The 27,057-nt window shown below is 43.1% G+C and overlaps 1 protein-coding gene across 1 annotated transcript in view; it reads left to right on the top strand.

The window, feature by feature from the left end:
• Window positions 1–27,057, top strand: part of atp2a2a (ATPase sarcoplasmic/endoplasmic reticulum Ca2+ transporting 2a) — a 69,146-nt gene that overhangs the window by 23,358 nt on the left and 18,731 nt on the right. Inside the window, 3 exon segments of the mRNA XM_079688808.1 lie at window positions 21,243–21,323; window positions 22,446–22,531; window positions 24,826–25,290. Of these exon segments, the coding sequence (XP_079544934.1) occupies window positions 21,243–21,323; window positions 22,446–22,531; window positions 24,826–25,290 (632 nt within the window).

Below are 27,057 nucleotides of genomic sequence, written 5' to 3'. Positions count from 1 at the left end.
ATTCATGATGAGAGTAACCCTAAATCACGTCCATAACAACGTAAAAAAAGCAGTTCAAGCTAGATTTGAACAAGCTATAAATGCCATTTTCTTTTGGCTTCGGGATTATTTGGCTCAGGTTTAAAGAGGAACGTGTGTCATCTGCATATTCAAACACTCGCTTCAAACCGATAGCTTGAATCTTAAATATCTTAAAGCAGAAATCAGCAGAAATCCTGCAGATATCTTTCTCAATGGCTCCTTTTTCCCTGCATGATATTCTGCCGGAGCTCCAAAGTGACCCCGGCCTTGCAGAGGAGGCGTGACGCAGACGAGAGGAAACACTGAGACGTGAGCAGAATACCCTGCAGAGATCAGGGCTGCTGCAGCTCTGAATAATCACTCTCGCTCTCTGAAATCACGTTACTGTCCCCGTAATGCATCGAGCTTTCTCTCCAAACACGATTATTGCATGGCGTCTTTGTTGGTTAGTATCTTGAAATGTAATCTGGGAGCGTTTGAAGCGACGAGGCGGCCGCTGGCTGTCTGTGCTGCTCAGACAAATTATAATAAATATGATTATTTATTTATTTATATGCCGCTTTTCCAAATCACGGCTGGAAGTGTGTCGACACAACAAGACAAACAGCATCGTGACGAGTGTAATCAAGCAGTACGTCATTCAATATAGTCAAATTAGATTAATCATGATACATTTGACTTTATTAATACTAGGATGCGCCTGTATTTTGGGAGGGGGTAAAACAAATACACAAAATGGTGTTAAGTTATAAAGACTAACTGGAGAGAGGAATCTGATTTCTGAGTTATTGGCGTGAAATCTGACAATTCACCAAAGCCCCGAAAACGGCGATAGTATTTATACTGGGATGACGCTCTGTACAGCGTGAGCTACACCGGACAGATCATCTGTTATCACACTGCAGCTCGGTCTGTTCCTACAATAGGGACCCTTTCCACTCCTTTGCATCTTCAGAAAACTGGAGCATGCTTCAGAAAAAGGTCGTTCAAAGGAGTGCAGAACATTGGTCATGGATTAGTTGTGTTTTTACACTGAGGTAGTGATGGTTCTTACTGAAGTCCAGTGGTTTTCCAGAGCTAATTCCCACGCTTTCTTTGCCCTTTCTCTACCATGTGATTCAGGGTAACCATCTGCGCATGAACTGAGGGTGTTTCACATTCAAATATTACACATTTACACTCACGCAGCGTCCACACGGCAGCGTGCGTTGAAGCTTGACCAACAACCAATCACATGAATCTCCCGCCCCGGACACACAAGCAGTGGTTTGATTGGCTAGAGCTTGTACTGGCATATGATTTGATTGGCTGACGCTTCCGTCGAAGCTTGAAAAGTTGAACTTTTCTCAACTTTTGAAGCGAGCAACGCGAAGCGACGGAACCACAATGCAGTTCGGCAAAGCGTCACGTCACCCCATTCAAAGTGAAAGGGCAGAAGCGTTGAATCTTCAACGCACGCCGCCGTGTGGACGGCCGTCAGACTGTTCACACAAAAAATACTAAAGTCAAAATCAACTTTGTTGTCAATGTGTGTGTGTGTGTGATATAGGGAGATAGAAATGCTGTTTCTCACCGTCCCTAAGAATATATATATAAATATAAACATACATACCAGAACACCCACTTAAATATATACACATACAGTACATACAGATACATAGACACATACAGTACATACAGATACATAGACACATACAGTAGATACAGATACATAGATACATACAGTACATACAGATACATAGACACATACAGTACATACAGATACATACAGATACATAGACACATACAGTACATACATATACATAGATACATACAGTACATACAGATACATAGAGTACATACAGTACATACAGATACATAGAGTACATACAGTACATACAGTACATACAGATACATAGATACATACAGTACATACAGATACATAGACACATACAGTACATACAGATACATAGATACATACAGTACATACAGTACATACAGATACAGATACATACAGTACATACAGTACATACAGATACATAGACACATACAGTACATACAGATACATACAGATACATAGACACATACAGATACATAGATACATACAGTACATACAGATACATAGACACATACAGTACATACAGATACATAGACACATACAGTACATACAGATACATAGAGTACATACAGTACATACAGATACATAGAGTACATACAGTACATACAGTACATACAGATACATAGATACATACAGTACATACAGATACATAGACACATACAGTACATACAGATACATAGATACATACAGTACATACAGTACATACAGATACAGATACATACAGTACATACAGTACATACAGATACAGATACATACAGTACATACAGTACATACAGATACATAGACACATACAGTACATACAGATACATACAGATACATAGACACATACAGATACATAGATACATACAGTACATACAGATACATAGACACATACAGTACATACAGATACATAGACACATACAGATACATAGATACATACAGTACATACAGATACATAGACACATACAGTACATACAGATACATAGACACATACAGTACATACAGATACATATAGTAAATACAGTACATACAGTACATACAGTACATACAGATACATAGACACATACAGTACATACAGATACATAGACACATACAGTACATACAGATACATACAGTAAATACAGTACATACAGTACATACAGATACATAGATACATACAGTACATACAGATACATAGATACATACAGTACATACAGATACATAGACACATACAGTACATACAGATACATACAGTACATACAGTACATACAGATACATAGACACATACAGTACATACAGATACATAGATACATACAGTACACACAGATACATAGATACATACAGTACACACAGATACATAGATACATACAGTACATACAGATACATAGACACATACAGTACATACATCTCTCGGTGGATGTCTGCTCATCACCTCAAGCTCAACCTTGACAAGACTGAACTGCTCTTCCTTCCGGGAAAAGATTGTCCCACTCTTGACCTAACAATCAACATCGGCACCTCTGTTGTTTCCCCGACTCAGACTGCAAGGAATCTGGGTGTGGTCCTAGATAACAAATTGTCCTTCACTGCAAACATCGCTGCTACAACCCGCTGCTGCAGATACACGCTTTACAACATCAGGAGGATACGTCCCCAGCTGACCCAGACATCAGCGCAGATTCTGGTCCAGGCTCTCGTCATCTCACGCCTAGACTACTGCAACTCCCTCCTGGCTGGTCTACCTGCATGTGCCATCCGACCTCTGCAGCTCATCCAGAATGCAGCGGCTCGTCTGGTCTTCAACCTTCCCAAATTCTCCCACACCACACCGCTCCTCCGCTCCCTTCACTGGCTTCCAGTAACTGCTAGAATCCACTTCAAGACACTGGTACTTGCGTACCATGCTGTGAATGGATCTGGCCCTTCCTACATCCAGGACATGGTTAAACCGTACACCCCAGCACGTGCACTCCGCTCTGCATCAGCCAAACAGCTCGCTGCACCCGCACTGCGAGGGGGACCCAAGTTCCCATCAGCAGAAACACGTGGGTTTGCTATCCTGGCTCCAAAATGGTGGAATGAGCTCCCCATTGAAATCAGGACAGCAGATAGCTTACACATCTTCCGACGCAAACTGAAAACTCATCTCTTTAGACTCCACTTCGAGCGATAGAATTACTAACAAAGCACTTATATACTAATAAAGGGCTGGCTTTCTAAATGCCAGTTGAGTAGCACTTCAAATGTTTGGCTCTATGAAACCTGATGTACTTATATGATTCTGTTTTCTTAAAGGTTGTATCTTCCTGGTCGAATGCACTTATTGTAAGTCGCTTTGGATAAAAGCGTCAGCTAAATGCAATGTAATGTAATGTAACATACAGATACATAGATACATACAGTACACACAGATACATAGATACATACAGTACACACAGATACATAGATACATACAGTACATACAGATACATAGAAACATACAGTAGATACAGATACATAGATACATACAGTACACACAGATACATAGACACATACAGTACATACAGATACATACAGTACATACAGTACATACAGATACATAGACACATACAGTACATACAGATACATACAGTACATACAGTACATACAGATACATAGATACATACAGTACATACAGATACATAGATACATACAGTACATACAGATACATACAGTACATACAGTACATACAGATACATAGATACATACAGTACATACAGATACATAGACACATACAGTACATACAGATACATAGACACATACAGTACATACAGATACATACAGTACATACAGTACATACAGATACATAGACACATACAGTACATACAGATACATAGACACATACAGTACATACAGATACATAGACACATACAGTACATACAGATACATACAGTAAATACAGATACATACAGATACATAGACACATACAGTACATACAGATACATAGACACATACAGTACATACAGATACATAGATACATACAGTAAATACAGATACATAGATACATACAGTACATACAGATACATAGATACATACAGTACATACAGATACATAGACACATACAGTACATACAGATACATAGACACATACAGTACATACAGATACATAGATACATACAGTACATACAGATACATACAGTACATACAGATACATAGACACATACAGTACATACAGATACATAGATACATACAGTACATACAGATACATACAGTACATACAGTACATACAGATACATAGATACATACAGTACATACAGATATATAGACACATACAGTACATACAGATACATAGATACATACAGATACATAGACACATACAGTACATACAGATACATACAGTACATACAGTACATACAGATACATAGATACATACAGTACATACAGATATATAGACACATACAGTACATACAGATGTAACCGGCTGTGTCTGACTCTGCGTTGTGTTGTGTAGAAAGACGACGACCCAGACGTGTAGCTTCATTCAGGATGTACATTTATTTTCACTCCTGACGAAACAGCGACAGAAAGAAAACATTTCTCCAGTCAGTACTCTCTTTAACGTGCCCCTCTCCCACAGAGATCAGTATCAAAAGGGCATAACGTAAAAAGTAACACAACATACCTGACGAAACAGCGACAGAAAGAAAACATTTCTCCAGTCAGTACTCTCTTTAACGTGCCCCTATACAAATTAAACAACACAGAAATACATTGTGAACACCCGTGAGACACTACAACAAAAATAAGTAATAAAAAGTAACTTAAATTGCATAAAGTCGACACTAAAACACGGAAATTGCTTCTGGCTGAAGAGCCGCCTACCTCTCCCACAGAGATCAGTATCAAAAGGGGAGAACGATGCATGAACCCCGCGAAAAAAAGGGGAACAGTGTCACATACATAAGGAACGTAGGGGTACACGCTAAAATTATAGTTCCACATACTGATGTGAGTCCTACTGCGTCAGGTATTAACACAAGATGAAACAAGAATAAACACAGATTTTGTGTAATTATATAGACATATTTACATAATATATTATATACAAATGAGACATAACTGTCCCTGTTACACTCACCCCGCTAGAATTATGCAAAATTCTGGGTCGCAAAACAATCCACATATAAACACACTGGCCATTACAACAAGCAACAAAACCATATGAAACAGCAATAAGAGCTTCCTACCTAAAGGATAAGAGAATGAGGGACTCGCTTGGGCCCAGCAAGAACCCACAGTACTCTACAGACAAGGTGAGGTGCAGTTTACACCCCACACCCTGGCCAAACGATGTGGATGAGCGAAAAATAAAATTAAAAAAAGGCTCAATACAGCAGTATATCACCAGAGCACAAATAATGGCTAACACGCCACATTTCACACATTAATAACAGCACGCGGCCTTATCTCAACCCTCAAGAAGGGACTCAAGTTGTGCCATGGACTCAATGAAGCGGCGCACAGGTCTAATGACTCTGCCGAATCGTGAGGTAACCTGGCCATCTACATGTGATGCTTGACGCTTATTGGCAGGGGGCCGTTGTGGCAGAGGAGCTGGGAAAGCCATTGGGGTCTCTACAGCAGTTGCAGGGTCACTAGAAACGGGGGTGACCAACACAGAAGGAGGTGGTGGGTGGTCTGGATGAACAGAGTCATCAAAAGGGGACTGCTCAAGGACCCATGAGGCGGTGCGGCCATCCTCCCCGTCAACATCCGAGAGGGAACCAGCTAGGGATGGCCCAGCTGTTGCAGCTGCTGTGTCTAACTCGGACACCTCTGTCCCATGCCAATCAGATGCCGGAGCGGTATCGGTCATGCTAGGGGTAGGTGCGGGCACAGGAGCATCATCTTCACCATCCGAGGCCTCCTCCAGCGGAAGGAAGTTGACTTGCAGCAGCAGGTTTCGGTGAACAACACGCTCATGTCCCTCTGGATCCCTGATCCGGTAGATATGGAGGGCTGGTTTTGAGGCCACCACAGTGTGCACAACAGGCATCCACTTGTCAGAAAGCTTGCATTTTCCCTTGGCGCCTTTGTTCGCCAGCAGCACCTGGTCACCGACAGACAGAGGTTGGCCCCTGACCCGTTTGTTATACTGGTCACTCTGATGTCTCTGCTCCGCTGTGCAGTTTTTCTGGGCCAGTGCCATGGCACAGTGCAGGTCTTCCAAGAGGGATTTCACGTAGGCATTGTAGTCACACACAGTCACATCATGAAGTACATTCCTGAACAGAAGGTCCACTGGCAGCCTTGGGATTCTCCCGAACATCAAATAGAAGGGCGCGAACCCAGTGGTCTCATGGACAGTGCAATTGTACACGAAAGTCATTGTCTGTATTATCTGCGGCCACTTCTGTTTGGAGCGAAGTGGTAGAGACCTCAACATGTTGCCCAGGGTGCGGTTGAACCTCTCTGTGCCGCCGTTCCCCATAGGGTGGTAAGGTGTGGTGTGGGACTTGTCAACCCCTGACAACTGCAAGAGCTCAGCAATCAGCTCACTTTCAAAGTTTGCTCCCTGGTCAGAATGAAGGCGCTGAGGGAAGCCATAAACACAGAAAAAGTTGTCCCACAGCTTCTTGGCTACTCTCTTAGCTGTCTGATCCTGGCAGGGGAAAGCATGTGCCAACTTTGTATAGTGATCGGTGATCACAAGAACATCCACAGACTTGTTGTGACGGTCTTCAGCTGACCAGAAGTCGATGCACACAAGCTCCAGAGGGGCAGAGGTCTTAATGCTCTCCAGTGGGGCTCTTGCGGAAGGTTCAGGAGTCTTGCTGAGAACACATCTGTGGCAGTGCTTCACATGATTGCGGACATCCTTCTCCATGTCGTACCAGAAGAAACGCTGGCGGGCCAGAGACAGTGTGCGGGGCTGACCTTGATGGCCAGCATGGTCGTGAACACCAGATAATGCATCTGCCTTTAGCGACTCCGGCACCACGAACTGGGACCTCTTCTGTCTAGTCAAGGGATCTTTCGTGACCCTGTAGAGGACGCCATTCAGAAGAGTCAGTTTATCCCACTGCTTCAAGACTCTCAGAGTCGGCTGACTCTCATTGTAGCGTTCCCGTCTGGAAGGCCTGCGCTTCCTGTCGACATAGAGAGCGACCCTGGAAATTACTGGGTCCTGTTGCTGGTGTGACTGTAGCTCAGAAAGAGATAGGGAATGCAACGTGTCCTGGCCAGGTGGTTCAAAGGTGGTGAGGTGATCAACCAGGGAGGCTGCACGCTCCCTAGGAGCAGAGTCCCACTCGTCCAAGGAGGAAAGAAGAGAAGAGACCTCATCCTCAGACATTGAACCTTCAATGGCGTCAGAGTGAGATGGACCCTCCAGTGACTGTGGTTGGCAGGTGAGGCGGAAGGCATCTTGCACAGACCCATCACTGACGTCACAGACCTGGTCCAGTAGCTCCAAGTAGGGTTCACGCAGCAACCGTTCCCTCAAAGGTTTCACGAAAGGGTCTCTGCTGAGGGCATCCGCCACCACGTTCAACCTGCCGGGAATATGTTTGATTTCGAAGGAATACGGAGCCAACTTAGCAACCCACCGCTGCTCACAGGCGTCAAGTTTCGGCTTGGTCATGATATATGTGAGAGGATTGTTATCTGACCAGACGGTGAATCTGTGACCCTTGAGCCAGTGGCTAAACTTCTCACAAACCGCCCACTTTAGAGCCAAGAACTCCAGTCTGTGTGCAGGATAATTGAGCTGGCTGCGACTGAGAGTTTTGCTTGCAAAGGCGATGGGTCTTGCCTTCTCCTCACCAGCAGAAATTTGGGACAGTACAGCACCCAGACCATCAAGGGAAGCATCGGTGGAGAGGATGAAAGGCCTATCAAAGTCTGGGTGTGCCAGCACCACGCTGTTGAGGAGTGCGTGTCTCAGATCATCAAATGCCTTCTCACAGGCAGGGGTCCAATCCTGAGGAGTCAGTTCTCGAAAGGTGCCAGCTCTTCTCCGACCGAAAGAGCCCTTGGCTTTCCTCTTCTGCCCTGCAGTTAAGGCGTAGAGTGGCTTTGCGATGGAAGAACAGCCAGGAATGAAGTGTTGATAATACAGCACCATCCCGAGGAAAGACCTGACCTTCCGCTGAGATGGGGTGCAACCGTCGTCGTTCATGAGATCCTCCTTCCCGAAAGCTGAGATGACCCTCACCTTCTCTTGGTCGACTGAGACGCCACTGCTGTCTATCACGTGACCCAGAAACCCCACAGTCCTGCGAAGGAAGTAGCACTTCTTCTGAGACAGCTTCAGGTTGTTGGCTCTGAGCCGCGAGAAGACAGTCTCCAGCCGTTTCAGGGCTTCCTCCTCGGATGGAGCAAAGACAAGCAGGTCGTCCAAATAACAGAGGAGGCTGGAGAAGTTCAAATCACCAAACACACTCATCATCATCCGCATAAAGGACGCGGGACTGTTGCAAAGACCTTGGGGAAGTCTGTTGTACTCATACAGGCCTAAGGGTGTTGTGAATGCCGAGTACTTCCTGTCAGACTCATGGAGGGGGATGTTGTAGAACCCCGATGTGAGATCCATGGTGCTGAAAAAGGCGTTTCCACCAAGGGCAGCAAGACAGTCGGCCTGGTGAGGCAGCGGGTGGGCGTCCTTGACGGTCTTGGCATTAAGCCAGCGAAAGTCAGTGCAGATCCTTAACTCTCCTGACTTCTTCCAGACAAGGACCAGCGGCGATGCATACTCACTGACTGATTTACTGATGATGCCTTTCAACTCCATCTCAGACAGCACCTCTCTCAGTTTGTGATAGTGTGCTGGAGGGACACGGCGATAGGGTAGCCTGAAGGGGTGATCATCAGTGAGATGAATCCGGTGGACGAACTCTTTCGCTTCCCCACAGTCCAGCTTGTCTTTGGAGAAGACATCCTGGTAAGTGAGCAACAGTTCAGAGAGTCTCTTTTTCCATTCATCTGACACCGCACAGCCTTCGAGGTCGATGTCTGCCAATCCACAGTCTTTAAGCTGCTGAGTGTGGGTAGAGCTGGCATCTGAGTTGGGAGGAGGGTCAGCTGCCTGACTGGTCTGTGGCCTATTCACACCCTGAGAGAGGGGAAGGTCTTCCATCGCGACACAAGTAAACACATCGGCCACTTTAGCATTGCGGCGTAGTGTCACGGGACTCTTGGTTGGGTTAAGGACCTTCATAGGGACCCAACGATCTCCCCACATGGGTGCCACAACCCGTCCCACAATAATGTCTTTGGGGGCTGAACGGGAGGAGGTGGGCTCCACAATGACAGTGCTCCCAGGGGACACAGGAACACTGCCAGGTAGCTTTCCCCACACCAGATACTCCTTCTGTGGTGCTAGAGTGATAGCTTGCCGTAGCTTGACCGTGCCAACCTTGTCAGGCAGTTCAGGACCAGACCAACGAGTGATGCAGCTGAGCAACTGAAGAAACTGCTCACAGTCGGGGTCTGAGGTGTTGGACTGGATGAGCTCCCAGTACTTCTCATCAGACTTCATCCTCTGTAATATGGGCCTGATGACGTTGCTACCAATAATGAGTTCGTCTCTCTGCCCTGGGACAAGGAAAGTTGGCACAATGAATTTAGAACCGTAAACCTCAATCTCCAGGTCATAGATACATCTGGGTTGTGTCATAAGGCCACCACAGCCAACTAGGACCACCTTCTCTGGCACAGGCTGAGGACAAGGGAGGACACCAGCAGCTCTAAGATTGGACTCTGCCTCTTCGCTGAGTGTGCATGACATGCTCCCTGAATCAAGCATCCCCCTTAAAGTTGACTGACCCCCTACTAACACTGGGGTATAAAACAAGTCATTGGCTCCTTCAACTCTATGTGAACCCACAGCAATCACAGTTTTGTCATCAGGAAGATTACTACAGCAGTTCACATATGTTGATCTTAAGTCATTTTCCTCACTGAGGGTGTCACTAGTGCCGCCCATGCTATCCCTCTCACTGCACGGGCGGGCTAGTTTAAACCAGCATTGGAGGGAGAAGGTGGCATGGCTGAGGAAGGAGAGGCCTGTGGGCACTGATTTCTTATGTGACCAGGACTGAAGCAGTTAAGGCATAATCTGTAAAGCCTGCAGTGTGCATGGGTTGAATGGTCCCTGGAGCCACAAACCTTGCATGGAAAGGACTCAGATGCCTGCTGGTAACGGGGTCGACCATTCTGACGGTGGACTTGTTGGTGGTTGCCTGGCTGACCATTCTGACGGTGGGCTTGTTGGTGGTTACCTGGCTGATGGTAGTCTGGCCTTTGACTGGTTGTAAGGGAAGCGTTGCACATAGCCAGAACTCTGTCAAACATTGCAACTACCTGTTGAACACCAGCGTCGGTAGTAGGTGGGTTGACGGTGGTAGGGGCTGGGTCAGAGACAGCAGAGAGAGGCAGGGATAAGGGGGACACTTGGGGACTCACCCTAGCATGGTCTGGCTGAGGCTGACTGTAAGCAAGGGCAGTGGCCGGTAGAGAGTTGGGAGGGGGGTCTGGTTGGTGCGCTAATGAGGCCTGAGACATCCCCAGATTGACAGGGCGAAAAGAATCAGTCACAGGGCTCTGACTATAAACTGACAGACCCACCACATTATGAGACTGCGCTGCTGTTTTTCTCACATTTCTCATATGGGCGTCCAGACGCTCCTGAACCTCAGCCGTGGTCCACCGCTCAGGTGCCTTCAGTTGGAATGATATGGCGAGACTGGGGTCAGGACAGTGATTAATGAACATCAAGACCACTTCTGCACTGGGGTCATCTACACATTTACCTCGCCTCCGGAGGCACTCGTCCGCAGCATCTATTGACTTGTTAAGGCGTATCCAATAGTCCATAGCACTTTCACCAGCACGTGGAACAGTGCCGTAAAAATCTTTCATGGGCAAGTTAGAGTATGACAGCTCACTAAAGTTACCCTTTAATATGTCAAACACAGCTGTGGGCAGGTCGGTCGCACTCAAGTCAGGTCGGCTGCGGATTGACACTTTCACCACATCCCTGGCTTTACCTGTTAGTCTTGACATAATCAGATCAAACCTTTCTACGTGAGTGTCACATTTCACTCTATTCAGGTAACATCTCATCATGTCCTCCCATTCATGAATAGAAAATACATCAGCACGATCACCCCTGAAGTAAGGCGGAGCCTTGGTGTCTGACTGCACCACAACCTTCAATTGAGACAAATCAGCCTGGTGGGACGGGTGTGGATTGGTGGGAGACTGAGGCTGGGCAGCACTGGGCTGGTGCATGGTGCTTGATATGTTCTCACCTATCTGTTTAGCCAAACTTGTTATCATTTCCCCAAAAGCTTCAACAGATACTACTTGTGTAAGTTTACGGTCTGGCTGCATAATAGGTGTGGAGCTTGCAGCAGGTGTTAATGTCGGGTTGAAATCACTAGCGAACCCAAATCTTTCACTACCTTTAAGTCGCTGGCCCCTCCCCAACCCAAATGTGACATCATGCCCACTAACATCCATATTGTTAATGACAACAACAAAAAAATCCCACAAAGCAATCAAAACACAGTTTAAAGCCACCCACAAGAGATAAAACACTAAAATAAAATAAAATGATAAAACACAGATAGACAGATATACTCAGTGATAAGTGTCCTCTCAGACTCAGTGCATCTCTCAATTTGAATATGTACACTGTCCCTTTAACGCACCTGCCGTCGCAGCAAGAGAGGGGGAAAAAAAAAAAAGAGGAAAAAAAAAACACACACTCCAGTCTTTCCTTCTTCCCGCCGGTGGGCAGCAGCTTTACCCCGGGGACCAGACGGCGCTGGTCGCGGATACAACGGGTCGTCACGGCACCAAGTGTAACCGGCTGTGTCTGACTCTGCGTTGTGTTGTGTAGAAAGACGACGACCCAGACGTGTAGCTTCATTCAGGATGTACATTTATTTTCACTCCTGACGAAACAGCGACAGAAAGAAAACATTTCTCCAGTCAGTACTCTCTTTAACGTGCCCCTCTCCCACAGAGATCAGTATCAAAAGGGCATAACGTAAAAAGTAACACAACATACCTGACGAAACAGCGACAGAAAGAAAACATTTCTCCAGTCAGTACTCTCTTTAACGTGCCCCTATACAAATTAAACAACACAGAAATACATTGTGAACACCCGTGAGACACTACAACAAAAATAAGTAATAAAAAGTAACTTAAATTGCATAAAGTCGACACTAAAACACGGAAATTGCTTCTGGCTGAAGAGCCGCCTACCTCTCCCACAGAGATCAGTATCAAAAGGGGAGAACGATGCATGAACCCCGCGAAAAAAAGGGGAACAGTGTCACATACATAAGGAACGTAGGGGTACACGCTAAAATTATAGTTCCACATACTGATGTGAGTCCTACTGCGTCAGGTATTAACACAAGATGAAACAAGAATAAACACAGATTTTGTGTAATTATATAGACATATTTACATAATATATTATATACAAATGAGACATAACTGTCCCTGTTACACAGATACATAGACACATACAGTACATACAGATACATACAGTACATACAGATACATAGATACATACAGTACATACAGTACATACAGATACATAGACACATACAGTACATACATAGATACATACAGTACATACAGATACATACAGTACATACAGTACATACAGATACATACAGTAAATACAGATACATAGATACATACAGTACATACAGTACATACAGATACATAGACACATACAGTACATACATAGATACATACAGTACATACAGATACATACAGTACATACAGTACATACAGATACATACAGTAAATACAGATACATAGATACATACAGTACATACAGTACATACAGATACATAGACACATACAGTACATACAGATACATACAGTACATACAGATACATAGACACATACAGTACATACATAGATACATACAGTACATACAGATACATACAGTACATACAGTACATACAGATACATACAGTAAATACAGATACATAGATACATACAGTACATACAGTACATACAGATACATAGACACATACAGTACATACAGATACATACAGTAGATACAGATACATAGATACATACAGTACATACAGATACACACATTAAGAGGTATAAAATGAATATATAAATAGCAAAGAGACAGATCTATCTCCTTAAGGGTTTCTATGTCGGACACTTTCCTCAGATCTGCAGTGCATTTGTTCTCCTCTGAGATTTGGAGTCTGGTACTGACAGTGGGGCCCGTTTGTGGCCGTGTGTGTGTGTGTGTGTGTGTGTGTGTGTGTGTGTGTGTGTGTGTGTGTGTGTGTGTGTGTGTGTGTGTGTGTGTGCGCCTGAGAGAGATGACCTTATATGGAAGTTCTTTGTGGCGCTGATGCTCAGAGACCCTGCCCCCAGATTCCAGACACCAGGAGAGTGTGTGACATTTACCGCCGTCTGGCAAGCGTCCACCGCCACGGAGGGACTATTTCTTTGGCAAACGTCCCCTGACATGTCAGCGAGACGGAGGGAAACTGTCTCATCTCGCCGCCCCGGGGGACATTTAGAAACACAGAAGAAGAACACATTTGCAGTGAAGTCCTGCAGAGGAGGTTTTATTAAAGGCCAGCTTTAAAGTGCTGAGGGATAACAAGGATAGGGTAACAGAAAATATGCAAACACTGGAGTATTGGTGTGTTATGTTTTGTTATACTGTATGGATTTATGATTAATAGTTTACTTTATAGGCAGTCAACAGGAGGTTTGTGTCCCCTTGGTGGTCCTCAGAGTTGCCGCAGAAGGACCGCCAAATTATAGTTTGATAACGGTTTCTTGTTTTTCCTGTAGGTTTCTTTGCATGTACATGTTCTGCAAAGGCTAAAATCTCCGAAACGCCTCCATTGGACTAATTAGTTTACTTCTTAACATGGTGGAACCAATCAGAGCAGACTGGGCTCTGGTTTCAGACAGAGGGTGAAAAGAGGTGCTGCAGCACAGGCAGTATGAGAACAATAAAGAGCTTTTTGAACATTAAAGCATGGAGACATGTCGAGAGACTACATACTGATATACACCTGAACATCAGCAGGAGAGGACTCTTTAAAGTAGAGACACTACATACTGATATACACCTGAACATCAGCAAGAGAGAACTCTTTAAAGTAGAGACACTACATACTGATATACACCTGAACATCAGCAGGGAGGACTCTTTAAAGTAGAGACACTACATACTGATATACACCTGAACATCAGCAAGAGAGAACTCTTTAAAGTAGAGACACTACATACTGATATACACCTGAACATCAGCAGGAGAGGACTCTTTAAAGTAGAGACACTACATACTGATATACACCTGAACATCAGCAGGAGAGGACTCTTTAAAGTAGAGACACTACATACTGATATACACCTGAACATCAGCAGGAGAGGACTCTTTAAAGTAGAGACACTACATACTGATATACACCTGAACATCAGCAGGAGACATCATGAGTGCTATGATGTCGGACAGAGGGCTGTACCATAAATCATTTCAGCATCAGCAGACGGTGGATGAACAATAGTCACGTTGCGTTTCATAACTTACATAAAGAGATCCTTTTTGTGAACTACAGCTCTGTATGAATCTCAATGATCAGCTAGTATTCCTCTTAATTATTTCTCCATTATTGAAGCTGCCCCAGCCTTGTTAACCCCGAGTCCCGCTGCACTGCATGCTGGGAATTCGTGCTATGCTGTCCTGTTATATTTATGTCACAGTTAGAGGTCACACTTTAACGCGGGTGTTAACCCTCTGACCTTCTGACCCGCTGCTAACACATGGAATATAAACTGACCCGGTTTTAATTTAACATGCTAGTGTCGCTGCAGAGAGAACTCAGATACGTGTTTCATGTTAAGTGTTACAGAAGCTACTTAAAAAGCGTAGAATAAGAAGAACTAGAGTAAAATGACCCTAGGGAACATTTTGGCAACTTAGAAACAGTTTGCTAATAGTGTTAAACAAACACAATTATAAGAACATGTAGAATATAACTAGTCATTAAAAAACCCACTCAATTGAGTTGTTAATATGTTGTACCTAAACCAAAGAAATACATATTAACTACCATATTTAAAGAAGAATTGCTCAAAAAGCATTCAATAAGAGTACAGATGGAGGAGCATTACATATGTTCTTTATATTTATTTGAAATAAAGGTTCTTGTTTTGTCATTCACGCAAAAATATAATCACTTAATATGATATAAAACAAAGAAAAGTGGAAAACCTCCACATTTGAGAGGCTGAAATACAGCGTTTTCTTACATTTTAGCATTAAAAATTACTTGAATATTAAATATATAATCAGAAATGGCGGCTATCTGTAATAGCAGTATCTGTGGTTTACTGGTTGATCTTGATAAAGACTTAAATGCAGAATGAATTCCCTCACGGTTAATGTTGTTTCTGTCGGGCTATACTTTTATCTTTGCTGCAAGTTGCTAGTCCTGGGACAAGTTAGTGTTTACTTTGGCAACAGAAAGAGTGTGGAGGTTTATATCAAACGACCGAGACGAGACAGAGATGTCGTTGTTGAAAAACATCCAGAAAGTCGTTAGCTGTTAGCAAATATTGATTGTCCTCCTAAGAGAATACACATAACACACTCTGCTGCTGTGTGCTCGTTGCTTTCTGTCGTACTGAGCAAATAATAGGATTTCTGCATTATCCACACCATTTACATGCATGCAAAATACTCCTGTTAGATGGTACAGCTGCAACTATAAGTATACAAGACATAAAATCACACAGTGGCACATTTTAAAAGTAATTTTTCATGCTAAAACATCTGAACATTTCTGTTATTAGCCTCGCAAGTATGGAAACATTCAAATTTGTTTGTGTTTACATCATATTAAAATGAATATCTTTGAATAAAAGCAAAAAAAAGCCTTAAGAAATTATGATGGAAATGTTTCACTATTGTTTTTGACATTTTTACAGGATTAATTGTGAAAATAGACGTAAGTTGCAGCCAGAGGTGGGGTCGTTACTAAAAAAATGTAAAATACATATTACATTAAAAAAAAGTAATCTATTACAATACTTCGTTACTCTTTACATAAAGTAACTCGTTACTTTACGCGTTACTTTACTCGCCGAGCACGTGCAAACTGCGCATGCGTGAGTGGCAATAACTCTCCTTACCAGCAGGCGGCGATAGTGTGTATTCGTTATTCAAAACAGGCAACCACCGGAAGAAAGAGAAGAAGAACAGACTACGTGATATAAACAAACAACAAATAGGGTGTGCGTTAGCTTCACCTTAGCATGTGTTCTTTGCAGGTGTTTGTTGAGGTTTGACGAGGTGTTTACGCGGAAAACAGCTTCTGGCCTGGACACAGTTTGCACCTCACCGTCACCTTCCTGTCTACTATTCGGACGAACTCAAAAATAATGGGCATACCTCCACCACCCCTCGAAAGTTATCGCTGACTCAGCAAGTCGCGCAGATTACGTACATATAAACCTGCGGCGGAAACCTCTCTTGTCTTTCAATGTGATTATGACTGATTTTAGTAAGTAACGAAGTAACGCGTGTCGGGGCAATGTTACACCCAACTCTGGTTGCAGCTAATAGAGACCATACTTGTCAACCCTCCCGATTTTCGTGGGAGACTCCCGATTTCATTGCCCTCTCCCGGTTTCCTCCCGGGGTCATATTTCTCCCGATTTCTGACAAAATCAGATTTACACACGACTGTTTCCACTCGGACTTTAATACAGCTACACCAATGTTTGGTTTCCATGGTAACACGTCTCTTTAGTAGCGCGCGCAACTCAAAGTCTGAGAGAGTGAGGCAGATATTCACAGAAAACAGAACAAGAATCGACAACTCCTCTACTCTCTGCTCACTCCTTTCCTCTATACAGGTCCAGCCCACACATATGCTCCATCAAGGACGGTGCTACAGGCCGCAAGTCAGTGCACTTACAACTACAATGAGCATGTTAATGTTAATCTAACAGCTCCGGCGAGAGGAGCCCCCCCCCATTTTAGATTTTGAAATGCTCCCGATTCCTGAGGTCTAAAGGTTGGCAAGTATGATGGAGACACAGAATGCGATAAAAACCTTTTTATTAGATACAAATATATATTGACAAACTGCATGTGAAAAAAGGAAATACCTTATAATAAATGTTATCAAAAGATGTAGTGATAATATCTCAGAGCGGGGTCTTTATACGTGTTAATCCGTGGGGTCTGTGCCGGACACCTGTCGACGGTTTGATTCCCGACTCTTCAGGCGTCAGCAGGTCGGCCTTTTGTTCGGCTGCCGGCTGCACGTGTTGAAGCTCCGACACACGGAGGAGGCAGCTGCACTCGAACACAACACTGCCAAACATGTCAGGGCTTTGTTAAGTAATGTTCAGAGGGGAAGAAGTGTCCGGAGGTAGAGGAAGTCCTCACATACTGTACACACACACACACACACACACACACACACACACACACACACACACACACACACACACACACACACACACACACACATAGTGCGCTTCGGAAGAGGAGCAATATTACAGTTGAATAATAATCCTAAAAGTCCTGCATTAAAAGAAAAAAACTACCACAAATTATTAAAGATTATACTTAAAAAACATTGATATTTACAGGGCAGGACAACACAAAGTACATTTAAGTATTTCTTTCACATTTAGTTTTATCTCATTTGACTTAACGCGAGTTTAGTTACATGTCACTTGTTAGACGCTTTTATCCAAAGCATACTCAATACTGTGGACAATCACCTCCCAGGGACACAACGACATGCTGACTGCAGTGGGGTTTGAACCTGTGACCCCCTGATCCGAACACCAACGCACAACCCACTGAGCCACACGCCCCCGCGTAGATTATTTATTCCTGCATTTGACTGGCAACATGATGTCATTTATATATTTGTTGTATGTCTTAAATGTAGTGTACAATAATCATTTGTAGGATTTGCATTGGCCAAACCACACTGTAGCTATTGTGCTTCTGTCAATAAAGTTTTTATACTTGAATATCCTTGTGGAAGAAGTAAAAGTACTCCTTATACAGGATGGCCCTTAAACATATATTGTTTTATAGCATTTTATTTATTGGTGCATGAAGGTATTTATCCCTTTACTGCTGCAGTTGGTAAACTTGTGTATAGAGTTGTGTACAAGTACTTTAAATGTGTACTTTAGTACTCATGCACTTTTAGTAAATGTACGTTCTAACACCGGCCATGCCTGAGGACAGTTGGACTGTTACCGAGCAGGATGTTGATACAAAGAGACAAAGAACACACACTTCATCAGGTCTGCTGAGTAACTGCCCGGACACACACACACACACACACACACACACACACACACACACACACACACACACACACACACACACACACACACACACACACACACACACACACACACACACACACACACACACACACACACACACACCACACACACAGCCATGACTCCTGGCTCAGCGCTGTGTGTGTGTGTGTGTGTGTGTGTGTGTGTGTGTGTGTGTGTGTGTCTGTGTGTGTGTGTGTGTGTGTGTGTGTTTCTTCTGAGCAGTGACTGAGCACAGGACGTGTGATGTAACCATGGAGGATGAATCAAAGCTTTTCGGTTCTTAGGAAACCTTTTGTGTTTATTTCAGTGTCTAACAGCGGGCTGATCCTTAAATGTGCGACAGGCATCATATCTACTGAGACAGTTACATTTGTGGATTTTAAAATGAGTTCATGTTTTAATCAAGGAGCCAAATGTACTGTATTTACTAAAAGATTAATGCGTTACAGAACAAAAATTCTAAATAATAACGATATACAAATATGAAATATAGCAAATATCTTTTTAATTATAATGGTAAAAAATGTTTATGAATTTTGATTGATTAATATAATCTGCATCAGGTCTAAATGCAGACGCTCCTCCTTTCCATCAGGATCTGAACTGGGTCACTTTCTCTGTCACGGTGCTAAATAGCCTTTTCCTCTGAGACGGGTCCTTCATTTCCTCTTCCTCCTCCTCTTCCTCCTCCTCCTCTTCCTCCTCCTCCCGTTAACGAGCGGCTCTTTATCCGTTTACTGTACACTAACACTGAGTAACTGCCTGCAGAAAATACAGACTGTGTCAGCTGTTAAATCTTCATTTAGCCTGTAAACAACACACACACACACACACACACACACACACACACACACACACACACACACACACACACACACACACACACACACACACACACATACACCATGTATACATCACTTCAGGGGACATTACATTGACTTACATGCATTTCCTGGAGACTTATCCTAACCATAACCAACACATGACTAACCCTAACCCTTACCCTAACCATAATCCTAAACCTAACGAAGTCTTCACCCTAAAATGAATGATTCCCCTCATGGGGACCTCCAATTTGTCCCCATAAGGGAAGCGAGTCCCCACTCGTGACTGTGTAAACAGATTTAGGTCCCCACAAGTATATTAATGCGAGGCCACACACACACACACACACACACACACACACACACACACACACGCACACACACACACACACACACACACACACACACACATACACCATGTATACATCACTTCAGGGGACATTACATTGACTTACATGCATTTCCTGGAGACTTATCCTAACCATAACCAACACATGACTAACCCTAACCCTTACCCTAACCATAATCCTAAACCTAACGAAGTCTTCACCCTAAAATGAATGATTCCCCTCATGGGGACCTCCAATTTGTCCCCATAAGGGAAGCGAGTCCCCACTCGTGACTGTGTAAACAGATTTAGGTCCCCACAAGTATATTAATGCGAGGCCACACACACACACACACACACACACACACACACACACACACACGCACACACACACACACACACACACACACACACACACATACACCATGTATACATCACTTCAGGGGACATTACATTGACTTACATGCATTTCCTGGAGACTTATCCTAACCATAACCAACACATGACTAACCCTAACCCTTACCCTAACCATAATCCTAAACCTAACGAAGTCTTCACCCTAAAATGAATGATTCCCCTCATGGGGACCTCCAATTTGTCCCCATAAGGGAAGCGAGTCCCCACACGTGACTGTGTAAACAGATTTAGGTCCCCACAAGTATATTAATGCGAGGCCACACACACACACACACACACACACACATGCACACACACCCCCCACACACACACACACACACACACACACACACACACACACACACACACACACACACACACACACACACACACACACACACACACATTAACTCCTGTAGTGTACCTAAGTAACATTTATACCATTGTCCATTGTATTCTACTTTATACTTTTACTCTACTGCATATATCGTGAATGTTTTCACAATATGCTTTTGAGACACAATGAAGTACTGAACCTCTTATCTATTACATAAGAGTATTAAAAAGGTGTCTCAACATTGACCAATTACATGTAAAAGACCAAAATCAAATAGTGTTTTTGCTTGAGATTCCCTGCATGTTGTGTTTCAGTGTTAAAGCAAGCCTTCAGTTGACCTCATTTAAAAGATAAAGATATATATGTTAAAATAATGTTATCCTGTGTTCATGTTCCTCATTCTTCTGCATTTTGTTTCTGTCCCCAGTTGGAGACAAGGTTCCCGCTGACATCCGGATCTGTTCCATCATATCCACGACTCTGAGGGTCGACCAGTCCATTCTCACCGGTGAGAACATCTCCATTTCCCTGTGACAGGTTTTATTAAATACACCAGTTTCTCTTCTTGTATTTACATGTTCTACAAACAATACACACTGCACCCATACACACCCTTCTCCAGTCCCAAAATCAAACCTGGGCAAAATGCAAAAGCGTACACAACGTTTCAGGAGCAGAACAAAAAGCTGGAAGTCAAGGACAAAACAGAAAGGGAAATTAAAACAAAATGAATACAAACAGTAATATTAATGTCAATAACAAAGTGCTCCAGGAATTGTCTCCGTACCTTATTGAACGTACAACTTGAGCCACAGACTGAGTGGACCTATCATGCTATATTTGAATAATATAGTGTAGGTCCATACCTATATAAAGCATATTTATACTTTTTATTTTTCAAAATACCAAACAGATCATGCATTTTAGCCATTCCTCATTTCGCTCAATTTAACACTGTCTTTGCATGGGCTGATTCTGTGAGAACAGCACCATCTACAGGCCTGGTATATGTACTACAGCGTCTCCAGCGCTTTGGAACGGCAATGTCCGTGGCTGTCTCCTCCTGATTGGTGGAGTTGGCCCAATAGCCGTAGCGCCACTTCTGTGATGTCATAGAAGTGTTCAAATCTGGATCAGTCTGTATCAGATCCGTTGCAGCCCCTTTTAAAAAGATTTGGGTATGGAGGAAAATAGAGAGGGTTGTGTTTTCTGACGCTTGGTGAGTTCCCTGGAACACCGGGGACACATATTCATGTATAAAAGACGTACAAAAGTGCATTTTGCATGATAGGTCCCCTTTAAGTCATTTAACAATACGCCAGTTTCTCCTGATAACACCTGCATTTGGTCTCAACTATAAAACGTTATTCTTGTGTCTGATTCTCTTCTTTGACTTCATCATGATATCTGATTATATATCATATATTTCTTTAAACAGGAAAGCTGACACTACAAACATGTGCTATTGTTTTCTAACAAAGGTTTCATATGTATAGCCCTAACCCCTTTAAGACCTGTACACCTGATTAGTGACAGGGGTATTATAAACGATGAGTAGAGATACCAGTCCGTGCTTTGTTCCTCACATCGCCCGCAGACCCTCAGTTTTAACCCCCTGTTGTGTTTGCAGGTGAGTCCGTGTCCGTCATCAAACACACGGACCCCGTGCCGGACCCCCGAGCCGTCAACCAGGACAAGAAGAACATGATGTTCTCCGTAAGTCTCACTTCCTGTCTCTGTCCTCGTGTTTGTTTACTTTCTGTTCACTTCCTGGAAGAAGAGCTCGCTCCTGTTGTTATTTATGAGTCAGGCTCAGATCTCTATCAGATCTCCTTAAAGAGACAGTGGGGATCGTTTCAAAGTGGATTTATATGAGGTCGTTGATCCAGTTTGGAGAAATAGCAGTGAATACCAAATGTTTTTTTGCCACCTTGAATCACATCTGAGTGTAGTGTACTATATTTAGACACATTTTTTATTTTATTCTGCTACTTAATTTTACCATTGTTGTTTAGGATTTAATAAACTGAACAAAAATATTAACGCAATATTTTTGTTTTTGCTCCCATTTTTCATGAGATGAACTTAAAGATCTAAAACATTTTCTACATACAAAAAATAACCATTTCTCTCAAATATTGTTCACAAATCTGAAAAAATCTGTGATAGTGAGCCGAGATAATCCATCCCACCTCACAGGTGTGGCATATCAAGATGCTGATTATACAGCATGATTATTGCACAGGTGTGCCTTAGGCTGGCCACTATAAAAGGCCACTCTGAAACGTGCAGTTCTGCTTTATTGGGGGGGTCTGGGGGCGTCCGAAAACCAGTCAGTTAGACCCTAACCCTAACCCTAACATGTCATGTTCAGAGTGGCCTTTTATTGTGGCCACCCTAAGGCAAACCTATGCAATAATCATGCTGTCTAATCAGCATCTTGATATGCCACACCTGTGAGGTGGGATGGATTATCTCGGCAAAGGAGAAGTGCTCACTATCACAGATTTTTTCAGATTTGTGAACAATATTTGAGAGAAATGGTTATTTTGTGTATGTAGAAAATGTTTTAGATCTTTGAGTTCATCTCATGAAAAATGGGAGCAAAAACAAAAGTGTTGCGTTTATGTTTTTGTTCAGTGTATATATATAAATACTAAGAAGTAGAATTAACTTTGTATCCTGTAAACATATTTAGAATAATTCTGGGGTAAATAAGGTTTTGTGACGGTTGTTCCATTTTAGAATAACATATAAATAATAAATCTATAATAAAATAGAATAATAAATATCTATATAAAGATCATTAATTGAAGGAAATAAAGTTATAAAAGTAATTTAACTAAAGTATAAAACAATGATAAATGTAACATGTGTATGCAATATAGGCAGTGGTGGTTGGGTCATGTGAATATATAAATAATACATCTTTAATAAAATAGTATAACAAATATCTATACACAGGGGTGCACATAACTTTCTTAGTGAGTTACTCAAATGAGTACCAGGAGACAATGTGTGGTACTCACGGCTGTCCACGGAAAGTTCTGCTTTCAGCCCCTCTGTGTCTCGAACATCGACGGGGACGGGGGGTGGTGTGTCGGGGTGGGTGTGGTATTGAACGTCGGGCGGAGGTGGGCCGAAGTTGTGGCACAATTTCACCGACGTTAACAGCAGCTGTGCACACGGCGACCGGCTCTGTCGTCCAGTGATCGGAGCGCCTTCTGGAAATGCTGCACAAGTCCGACGGTACGCAAATGTGCTTAGTGAGACACGTGGCGGTACGCATTTCAGATGTTTGCCGTACCTGCGTACCTGCATACCTGCGTACCTGTTATGTGCACCCCTGTCTATACAAACATAATAAATTGAAGGGAAAAAATGCAAGAAGAAAATAAAGTTATAAAAGTAAAATGTGCACATTTAACTAAAGTATAAAACAATCATAAATGTAACATGTGTATGCAATATAGGCAGTGGTGGTTGGATCATGTGAATATATAAATAACAACATATAATACAAATATACACTGAAACACTATAAGTTAAAGAAAAAAATCCAATAAGAATTTCTTTTTTTAATTTATTTAAGTTAGGTTAACATAACAATTATTAATAACAACAACAATTATTATGTAAAAATGTGTAAACAATATAGACAGTGGTGTATAAGTACTAATAAAGAGTGTAATGATGATTAGAGTGGATATATGGAGATAGAGTGACTTGGTAAGTACCTCACACAACCCAATTAAAAATGACCAAATGTATTATTATCTACAGTACCACTCAAAAGTTGTTCTACTTTGTAGATTAATACTGAACACATCAAAACTATGAAAGAACACATATGGAATTATCTAGTTAACAAAAAAGTGTTATTGTTAGAATAAATTCAGAATATAATAAGAACATAAGAAACTTCAAGGTGTATCCAAACTTTTGAATGGTAGTGTATGTCATTTTTTAAGGGTACAAACATATATATATAATCCTTGTTATTTCCTCAGGGCACCAACATCGCGGCCGGGAAGGCGGTGGGCGTCGCCGTGGCTACGGGCGTGAACACGGAGATCGGGAAGATCCGTGACGAGATGGCAGCGACGGAGCAGGAGAAGACGCCTCTGCAGCAGAAACTGGACGAGTTCGGGGAGCAGCTCTCCAAAGTCATCTCTCTGATCTGCATCGCCGTGTGGATGATCAACATCGGACACTTCAACGACCCGGTGCACGGCGGCTCCTGGATCCGAGGCGCCGTTTATTACTTCAAGATCGCCGTGGCGTTGGCCGTGGCCGCCATTCCCGAAGGTTTGCCCGCCGTCATCACCACCTGCCTGGCGTTAGGGACGCGCCGCATGGCCAAGAAGAACGCCATCGTCAGGAGCCTGCCCTCCGTGGAGACGCTCGGGTGCACCTCGGTCATCTGCTCCGACAAAACAGGGACGCTCACGACCAACCAGATGTCCGTGTGCAGGGTGAGTACAGAGACACACACACACACACACACACACACACACACACACACACACACACACACACACACACACACACACACACACACACACACACACACACACACACACACACACACACACACACACACACACACAGAGGAGGATGTGGCTCAGGAGGTAGATGGTCATCCTACAATTGGGAGGTCGTGGATTTCCAGCCCCTGAAACATGTCGAGGTTTCCTTGGGCAAGATACTTAACCCCAAATTGCTCCTGATAACAAACAGTGTGAGTGTGTGTGCATGTATGAATGGAAGTCCTCACATACTGTACACACACACACACACACACACACACACACACACACACACACACACGCACACGCACACGCACACGCGCACGCACACACACACACACACACACACACACTTGATTTATTGCTGAGCAGTTTGCTCGTCACTGATTTGTCCCCTTTGTTCTCTGTGTAATAAAGTCACAGGAGTGCCTGTGAGTCACTGTTCAAACAGACACAGTTATGATCAGATATCCGGGTTCTTGAGAGAAGTCAACGAGCTCTAATCTCTCCGAGCGGTGATGACTTGCAGAGCTGCTGTTGTGTAACTTTAACACAGCTCAACTTCCTCTCTCTATACAGCAGCTTTTAGCTTGCCTCTTCTTCTTCTTTTCAGTACTTTAGCACAGGCTGAAATACAGTTAAAGTTGTTTAAAGATTTGAATTAGAGTCCTCTCCTGCTGATGTTCAGGTGTATATCAGTATGTAGTGTCTCTACTTTAAAGAGTCCTCTCCTGCTGATGTTCAGGTGTATATCAGTATGTAGTGTCTCTACTTTAAAGAGTCCTCTCCTGCTGGTGTTCAGGTGTATATCAGTATGTAGTGTCTCTACTTTAAAGAGTCCTCTCCTGCTGATGTTCAGGTGTATATTGCTGATGTTCAGGTGTATATCAGTATGTAGTGTCTCTACTTTAAAGAGTCCTCTCTGCTGATGTTCAGGTGTATATCAGTATGTAGTGTCTCAGCTTTAAAGAGTCCTCTCTTGCTGATGTTCAGGTGTATACTCAGTATGTAGTGTCTCTACTTTAAAGAGTCCCTCTCCTGCTGATGTTCAGGTGTATATCCGTATGTAGTGTCTCTACTTTAAAGAGTCCTCTCCTGCTGATGTTCAGGTGTATATCAGTATGTAGTGTCTCAGCTTTAAAGAGTCCTCTCCTGCTGATGTTCTGGTGTATATCAGTATGTAGTGTCTCTACTTTAAAGAGTCCTCTCCTGCTGATGTTCAGGTGTATATCAGTATGCAGTGTCTCTACTTTAAAGAGTCCTCTCCTGCTGATGTTCAGGTGGTATATCAGTATGCAGTGTCTCTACTTTAAAGAGTCCTCTCCTGCTGATGTTCAGGTTGCATATCAGTATGTAGTGTCTCTACTTTAAAGAGTCCTCTCCTGCTGATGTTCAGGTGTATATCAGTATGCAGTGTCTCTACTTAAAGAGTCCCTCTCCTGCTGATGTTCAGGTGTATATCAGTATGCAGTGTCTCTACTTTAAAGAGTCCTCTCCTGCTGATGTTCAGGTGTATATCAGTATGTAGTGTCTCTACTTTAAAGAGTCCTCTCCTGCTGATGTTCAGGTGTATATCAGTATGTAGTGTCTCAGCTTTAAAGAGTCCTCTCTTGCTGATGTTCAGGTGTATATCAGTATGTAGTGTCTCTACTTTAAAGAGTCCTCTCTGCTGATGTTCTGGTGTATATCAGTATGTAGTGTCTTCTATTTAAA

This window comes from Notothenia rossii (assembly GCF_949606895.1).
Source record: "Notothenia rossii genome assembly, chromosome: 6".
NCBI lineage: Eukaryota > Metazoa > Chordata > Actinopteri > Perciformes > Nototheniidae > Notothenia > Notothenia rossii.
Note: the sequence above shows the minus strand (reverse complement) of the source record. Positions and strands in the feature narration are given on the sequence as shown.